Consider the following 10367-nt stretch of genomic DNA (forward strand, 5'->3'; position numbering starts at 1 on the left):
GGTGGTTATGGACCCCTCGGGAAGGACCCATCGGGAAGCACTAGGAGCATTTATCAACGGAGGTACCCAGTTAGGGTGGCAGGTGATCCGTTACAAATATATTCTAATTTGTTTCATTTCTTGGGATGCGGTGATGTTACACAGCAAATTTAAAAATTGTCAAAATAAATGTGCAGCATTTCCTTATAAAGCTTTGTTGAAGCTAGTTTATTGAGAACCATAGAAATGGATGGAGCGATAAAAGATATCCAGTTACCTAATACACACAATTTATCTGACACCAGAATAGGCATCGCCGTGTCTCCAGATGTCCCACTAAAGGAGAGCGGATGTTAGAAATGATTACAGGCTCTGTCCAAAGACATTAAACATGGGTTCACTGCTCTGAAATTTCTGAGTAAACTTAAAATGTCTAATCAATCTGACACCCGGTACAGTCATATCGTGTTTGGATTTAAGTTTACAATTCTGTTGTCATGCATTATGTCACTAGCGTGGTGTCGCTGATTTGACAATTGTGCTTGCCTAGCTTAATGCAGAGCGACTTTGACTTTGTACTTACCTTATGTTATTTTTCGATTGAGTCGATATACATATGAATGTGACACATGCTTGCCTCTGCCTTAGTTCGGAAATTTTTTAAAATTTTAATACAAAATATAGACAATGAAATTTCCCCCACCCCCTATACAAAATAAAAAGCAAAAAGTATAACTACTATAGACAAGAGAAAAATATATTTGTTTCTGGTTAGTTATTAAATACATATCAGGTGTCTTTTGGAAGCTTTTTAATACAATTGCTTCACACAAAAAAATAATAAAGTAAAAATAAAAAAGGTATATAATTAGAAATATACATCAGGTATTATGCGATCATTTCATTTCTGACAATGAAAGTTAAAGTAACAGTTTATGCAGCCTTGTCAATTCCCCTGAGCTAATAATTAATGAGAAGACCTCAACAAGGGGTAAGTTCAGGTCACAGGTAGAATATCATAACGATACTTTGAGATTTTGAAGTTTACGAGCCTCCCATAGATGGTAGGCAGAACATATTCAATATATCTCTTAAACCCCACGTTCTCATACATTTTCTTTGCTTCAGATTGCACCATCAGGGTGTTCAGAATAACAGACTTATACCCATTTGACCGTGCAAAGCCAATAACTTCTCGAGACAAGGCTTTGGCTATGCCAATTCCTCTGTAGTCCTTCCTCACAGACATTCGCTTAAGGATTAGCTCATCATGCTTCTCATCTGAGGGTTTAGCGGCCACTGTGCCAACAATGCTTTCATCTGCTTCCACCACCCAAAAGTTTGATCCTTTGCTCTCCATGTAGGTTTTCTGAATATCCTGAAGATCTTCTTTTAAACAGTGGTCTATATACATTTTCCAGCAGTAGCCCAATACTTGACGTCCAAGAGCCAACAGGAGTGTGACAGCAAGAAGAGGCAAGATAAGGGACTTCGAGGTCATCATTAAAGAGAGGAACATGCATGTCAGCACAAAAATTACCCAAGGTTGCTTCAAAACATGAACACAAACGCTAGGGACATATTCACTCATGCCAGAAGAAAATAGGTCCCGTACGGTATCATAGTCGGAATTATCATACTTCCGGATTTTATAATTGGCCATAATTCTATGAAAAAAAAAAAAAAACATGAAAATTCATTTTTTTTATGGGAAAACAAATGGAAAAAAATTAAAATCTTACACAAACTGCATTTACAAGTAAATTTGAAAAGTTATAAAACTCCAACAATGTAAATAGTTTATTTTCAGTAACACTGTGTTGGTGCTTGAATGTCTGTATGTGGATGCCTTAGTAGATGTTATGGGTCATCTGACAGGTGGAGGAGAGACTCCATATTTAGCCTTGTGATGTGGCAGAGATCGAACCTGATGCCACCGGGAGGTATAATGCTCCATTAGATGGGTCACAAACCTACATTCAACAAATGTCCAGCTCAGAAACACCAGACCATGTCTCTGTCACCTCGAAACATAAATAAGGGATATTCACTGAAGTGAGAATTGTCAGGAATTTGAAGTACATTATAAATGTAAGGCCAAAAGTAGCCAATCTGGAAGCATATCTGACTGTGAATGGTTACAGTTTGATTAGTTTGGCAGTAAAAGAAACACAACCATGTATTCTTAATGCTATAATGTTATACTATCTGTTCAGCCTCCTTGCCACTACCGAACTAATAAAAGCAATTATCCATGAGCCCGTCACATATATTTATTAATAATGTAAGTGCAGCAGATATCGTCTACCACTGTGAATGCTCGGTAGGGGGAGGCGAATCAGTGCCCTATAAGGGGTTTTAGCCCTAGAATGTATTTGGAAACGATATTATGAAACACCTGTGATAATTAAAATGTAACCTTTAATGGAATTAATAAAACACTGTAACAACTGTATGTGGAAATACAGTGATGGAGTACTCTAGAGCAATGGTGAGCAATGTGCGGCCCTCCAGATGTTTTGGACTACATCTCCCTTGATGCTTTGCTAGCATTATGGCCGATGTAGTCCAAAATATCTGGAGGGCCGCAGATTGCCCAACCCCTCTCTAGAGTATTAACCATTCACCATGAAAAAAGTAAAGAAATGGAACTAAAAAAATACAACACATTTAACCCCTTAAGGAGCAAACTTCTGGAATAAAAGGGAATCATGACATGTCCTTAAGGGGTTAAAATATCTTGTCATTGGTAAGATAGGACCCATGTAACTGGAAACTCTGGGTCAAGGTAGCCCAGATAAAATCGAAAATAGTAAAATTCCTAAGGGCTGAAAAGCCAGTACAAGTGATATATATTGAAATAGAGCTAGCCAGAATTATGGAACAAGTGACATAAAAGGACCTAATATTATGGTGCAGATAGTGTGCAGTAGTTAATCAACTATCTTCCAAAGGTCCTGATGCCAACATGCTGTCACTTAATGGTGTGAAAAATAGTAATACACCAAGTGGGCTGGAGGTCCACTGGAAGCATGTATACGTGGGCTGGAGGTCCACTGGAAGCATGTATGCACGAGTAAATAAATAGGAATAAACCAGTGTATGATATAAACCAGTACTACCAGACTGTAGTCCCAAAATTATCAATTGGTATAGGCTGGGGACGTATACAGCAGACAAACTGTCTGTCCTTATATAGGATCACTGGAAGGGTATGTGATGGTCCCTGTGCTAGTAAAGAGTTAGCCAAAATGATTTGCTAGTCCCTGTGTATTTTATTATTATTATTATATATATATATATATATAATTATTATGGTCAGTATATTATTATTATCATCGTCAGTATATATTATTATTATTTTTATTATTATGATCAGTATATCTATTATTATGATCAATATATATCATTATAATTATGATCAGTATATATTATTATAGTCAGTATATCTATTATTATGATCAATATATATTATTATAATTATGATCAGTATATATTATTATAATAATCAGTATATATTATTATAGTCAGTATATATATATATATATATATTATTATTATCAGAATATATTATAGTCAGTATATATATATTATTATCAGCATATATTATTATTATTATTATCAGTATATATTATTATAGTCAGTATATATTATTATCATCATCATCATCATCATCATCATCAGTATAGATTATTATTATAGTCAGTATATATTATTATAGTCAGTATATATCATTATAGTCAGTATATATTATTATTATCGTCAGTATATATTATTATTATTATTATCGTCAGTATATATTATAGTCAGTATATATTATTAAAGTCAGTATAGATTATTATTATCAGTATATTTTATTATTATTATCAGTATATACTATTACCAGTATATATTATTATTATCAGTATATATTATTATTATTATCAGTATATATTATTACCAGTATATATTATTTTTATCAGTATATATTATTATTATTATCAGTATATATTATTTTTATCAGTATATATTATTATTATTATCAGTATATATTATCATTATAGTCAGTATATATTATCATTATAGTCAGTATATATTATCATTATAGTCAGTATATATTATCATTATAGTCAGTATATATCATCATTATAGTCAGTATATATCATCATTATAGTCAGTATATATTATCATTATCAGTATCAGTATATATTATCAGTATATATTATTATTATCAGTATAGATTATTATAGTCAGTATAGATTATTATAGTCAGTATAGATTATTATAGTCAGTATAGATTATTATAATCAGTATATCTGATTATTATCATCAGTATATATTATTATCATCAGTATATATTATTATCATCAGTATATATTATTACTATAGTCAGTATATATTATCAGTATATATTATCAGTATAGATTATTATTATCAGTATATCTGATTATTATCATCAGTATATATTATTATCATCAGTATATATTATTATCATCAGTATATATTATTATCATCAGTATATATTATTATCATCAGTATATATTATTATTATATTCAGTATATATTATTACTATAGTCAGTATATATTATCAGTATATATTATTACTATAGTCAGTATATATTATCAGTATATATTATCAGTATAGATTATTATTATCAGTATATCTGATTATTATAATCAGTATATATTATTATCATCAGTATATATTATTATCATCAGTATATATTATTATCATCAGTATATATTATTATTATATTCAGTATATATTATTACTATAGTCAGTATATATTATCAGTATATATTATTACTATAGTCAGTATATATTATCAGTATATATTATTACTATAGTCAGTATATATTATCAGTATATATTATCAGTATAGATTATTATTATCAGTATATCTGATTATTATAATCAGTATATATTATTATCATCAGTATATATTATTATCATCAGTATATATTATTATATTCAGTATATATTATTACTATAGTCAGTATATATTATCAGTATATATTATCAGTATAGATTATTATTATCAGTATATCTGATTATTATAATCAGTATATCTGATTATTATAATCAGTATATATTATTATCATCAGTATATATTATTATATTCAGTATATATTATTACTATAGTCAGTATATATTATCAGTATATATTATCAGTATAGATTATTATTATCAGTATATCTGATTATTATAATCAGTATATATTATTATCATCAGTATATATTATTATCATCATCAGTATATATTATTATATTCAGTATATATTATTACTATAGTCAGTATATATTATCAGTATATATTATCAGTATAGATTATTATATTCAGTATATATTATTATTATATTCAGTATATATTATTATTATCAGTATAGATTATTATATTCAGTATATATTATTATTATCAGTATAGATTATTATATTCAGTATATATTATTATTATCAGTATATATTATTATATTCAGTATATATTATTATATTCAGTATATATTATTACTATAGTCAGTATATATTATCAGTATAGATTATTATATTCAGTATATATTATTATTATATTCAGTATATATTATTATTATCAGTATAGATTATTATATTCAGTATATATTATTATCATCAGTATATATTATTATCATCAGTATATATTATTATCATCAGTATATATTATTATCATCAGTATATATTATTATTATATTCAGTATATATTATTACTATAGTCAGTATATATTATCAGTATATATTATTACTATAGTCAGTATATATTATCAGTATATATTATCAGTATAGATTATTATTATCAGTATATCTGATTATTATAATCAGTATATCTGATTATTATAATCAGTATATATTATTATCATCAGTATATATTATTATTATATTCAGTATATATTATTACTATAGTCAGTATATATTATCAGTATATATTATTACTATAGTCAGTATATATTATCAGTATATATTATTACTATAGTCAGTATATATTATCAGTATATATTATCAGTATAGATTATTATTATCAGTATATCTGATTATTATAATCAGTATATCTGATTATTATAATCAGTATATCTGATTATTATAATCAGTATATATTATTATCATCAGTATATATTATTATCATCAGTATATATTATTATATTCAGTATATATTATTACTATAGTCAGTATATATTATCAGTATATATTATCAGTATAGATTATTATTATCAGTATATCTGATTATTATAATCAGTATATCTGATTATTATAATCAGTATATATTATTATCATCAGTATATATTATTATATTCAGTATATATTATTATATTCAGTATATATTATTACTATAGTCAGTATATATTATCAGTATAGATTATTATTATATTCAGTATATATTATTACTATAGTCAGTATATATTATCAGTATATATTATTACTATAGTCAGTATATATTATCAGTATATATTATCAGTATAGATTATTATTATCAGTATATCTGATTATTATAATCAGTATATATTATTATCATCAGTATATATTATTATCATCAGTATATATTATTATATTCAGTATATATTATTACTATAGTCAGTATATATTATCAGTATATATTATCAGTATAGATTATTATATTCAGTATATATTATTATTATATTCAGTATATATTATTATTATCAGTATAGATTATTATATTCAGTATATATTATTATTATCAGTATATATTATTATATTCAGTATATATTATTATTATATTCAGTATATATTATTACTATAGTCAGTATATATTATCAGTATAGATTATTATATTCAGTATATATTATTATTATATTCAGTATATATTATTATTATCAGTATATATTATTATTATCAGTATATATTATTACTATAGTCAGTATATATTATCAGTATAGATTATTATATTCAGTATATATTATTATCATCAGTATATATTATTATCATCAGTATATATTATTATTATATTCAGTATATATTATTATTATCAGTATATATTATTATATTCAGTATATATTATTATTATATTCAGTATATATTATTACTATAGTCAGTATATATTATCAGTATATATTATTACTATAGTCAGTATATATTATCAGTATATATTATCAGTATAGATTATTATTATCAGTATATCTGATATTTATAATCAGTATATCTGATTATTATAATCAGTATATCTGATTATTATAATCAGTATATATTATTATCATCAGTATATATTATTATCATCAGTATATATTATTATATTCAGTATATATTATTACTATAGTCAGTATATATTATCAGTATATATTATCAGTATAGATTATTATTATCAGTATATCTGATTATTATAATCAGTATATCTGATTATTATAATCAGTATATATTATTATCATCAGTATATATTATTATATTCAGTATATATTATTATATTCAGTATATATTATTACTATAGTCAGTATATATTATCAGTATAGATTATTATTATATTCAGTATATATTATTACTATAGTCAGTATATATTATCAGTATATATTATTACTATAGTCAGTATATATTATCAGTATATATTATCAGTATAGATTATTATTATCAGTATATCTGATTATTATAATCAGTATATATTATTATCATCAGTATATATTATTATCATCAGTATATATTATTATATTCAGTATATATTATTACTATAGTCAGTATATATTATCAGTATATATTATCAGTATAGATTATTATATTCAGTATATATTATTATTATATTCAGTATATATTATTATTATCAGTATAGATTATTATATTCAGTATATATTATTATTATCAGTATAGATTATTATATTCAGTATATATTATTATTATCAGTATATATTATTATATTCAGTATATATTATTATTATATTCAGTATATATTATTACTATAGTCAGTATATATTATCAGTATAGATTATTATATTCAGTATATATTATTATTATATTCAGTATATATTATTATTATCAGTATATATTATTATATTCAGTATATATTATTACTATAGTCAGTATATATTATCAGTATAGATTATTATATTCAGTATATATTATTATCATCAGTATATATTATTATCATCAGTATATATTATTATCATCAGTATATATTATTATTATATTCAGTATATATTATTATTATCAGTATATATTATTATATTCAGTATATATTATTATTATATTCAGTATATATTATTACTATAGTCAGTATATATTATCAGTATAGATTATTATATTCAGTATATATTATTATCATCAGTATATATTATTATCATCAGTATATATTATTATTATATTCAGTATATATTATTACTATAGTCAGTATATATTATCAGTATATATTATTACTATAGTCAGTATATATTATCAGTATATATTATCAGTATAGATTATTATTATCAGTATATCTGATTATTATAATCAGTATATCTGATTATTATAATCAGTATATATTATTATCATCAGTATATATTATTATCATCAGTATATATTATTATATTCAGTATATATTATTACTATAGTCAGTATATATTATCAGTATATATTATCAGTATAGATTATTATTATCAGTATATCTGATTATTATAATCAGTATATATTATTATCATCAGTATATATTATTATATTCAGTATATATTATTATATTCAGTATATATTATTACTATAGTCAGTATATATTATCAGTATATATTATCAGTATAGATTATTATTATATTCAGTATATATTATTACTATAGTCAGTATATATTATCAGTATATATTATTACTATAGTCAGTATATATTATCAGTATATATTATCAGTATAGATTATTATTATCAGTATATCTGATTATTATAATCAGTATATATTATTATCATCAGTATATATTATTATCATCAGTATATATTATTATATTCAGTATATATTATTACTATAGTCAGTATATATTATCAGTATATATTATCAGTATAGATTATTATATTCAGTATATATTATTATTATATTCAGTATATATTATTATTATCAGTATAGATTATTATATTCAGTATATATTATTATTATCAGTATATATTATTATATTCAGTATATATTATTATTATATTCAGTATATATTATTACTATAGTCAGTATATATTATCAGTATAGATTATTATATTCAGTATATATTATTATTATATTCAGTATATATTATTATTATCAGTATATATTATTATTATCAGTATATATTATTACTATAGTCAGTATATATTATCAGTATAGATTATTATATTCAGTATATATTATTATCATCAGTATATATTATTATCATCAGTATATATTATTATTATATTCAGTATATATTATTATTATCAGTATATATTATTATATTCAGTATATATTATTATTATATTCAGTATATATTATTACTATAGTCAGTATATATTATCAGTATAGATTATTATATTCAGTATATATTATTATCATCAGTATATATTATTATCATCAGTATATATTATTATTATATTCAGTATATATTATTACTATAGTCAGTATATATTATCAGTATATATTATTACTATAGTCAGTATATATTATCAGTATATATTATTATTATATTCAGTATATATTATTATCATCAGTATATATTATTATTATCAGTATAGATTATTATATTCAGTATATATTATTATTATCAGTATAGATTATTATTATTATATTTCCCCTGTCCCCCCCCCCGCCTCCAGCCCCTCTGACCCCCTTCTCCCACACACTCACCTCTGCTGCCCAGGTTGCAGGAGCTACGGCCGTCGCACAATACATACGTCACATATTCACCCAGTGTTAGGAGATAGATGGCTGGTCGCCATGTTTAAATCGGGCAGCGGAATGAGCGGAGTGTAATGAGGCGGTGCTGATGATGCTGGCGCCATGTTTGTTGTGGGCAGCTGGATACTGGGGACAGCTGACTGCGAGGGGAAAGGCATGATGGGAGAGATTATAGTATATCGGACACAACCATTATACAGGGAGAGGGGGGATTATACCATAATATAGGGAGGGGGGGATTATACCATAATACAGGGAGAGGGTGGGATTATACCATTATACAGGGAGAGGGGGGATTATACCATTATACAGGGAAAGGGGGGATTATACCATAATACAGGGAGAGGGGGGATTGTACCGTCATACAGGGAGAGGGGGATTGTACCATAATACAGGGAGAGGGGGGATTGTACCATAATACAGGGAGAGGGGGGGATTATACCATTATACAGGGAGAGGGGGGATTATACCATAATACAGGGAGAGGGGGATTATACCATAATACAGGGAGAGGGGGGATTGTACCGTCATACAGGGAGAGGGGGATTGTACCATTGTGATGTAATTCCAGTAAAATACAAGTTTAGCAGGCTAAGATTGCCACAAGG

General features: G+C 24.7%; 1 protein-coding gene across 1 annotated transcript; it reads right to left on the bottom strand.

The window, feature by feature from the left end:
* Positions 1 to 752: 752 nt before the first annotated feature.
* Positions 753 to 9879, bottom strand: LOC134615279 (probable N-acetyltransferase camello). The gene is made up of 2 exons (XM_063459773.1): positions 9709 to 9879; positions 753 to 1646 (listed from the first exon to the last, which is right to left on the bottom strand). Exon 2 carries the CDS (start codon positions 1640 to 1642, stop codon positions 977 to 979), a length of 666 nt encoding a protein of 221 aa, XP_063315843.1. The 5' UTR covers positions 1643 to 1646; positions 9709 to 9879; the 3' UTR covers positions 753 to 976.
* Positions 9880 to 10367: the final 488 nt, after the last annotated feature.

This window comes from Pelobates fuscus, chromosome 6 (assembly GCF_036172605.1).
Source record: "Pelobates fuscus isolate aPelFus1 chromosome 6, aPelFus1.pri, whole genome shotgun sequence".
NCBI classification, from domain to species: domain Eukaryota; kingdom Metazoa; phylum Chordata; class Amphibia; order Anura; family Pelobatidae; genus Pelobates; species Pelobates fuscus.

Excerpts from the sequence above, each read along its gene's own strand:
- LOC134615279 (XM_063459773.1), bottom strand. The coding sequence starts at position 1,642 with ATGGCCAATTATAAAATCCGGAAGTATGATAATTCCGACTATGATACC.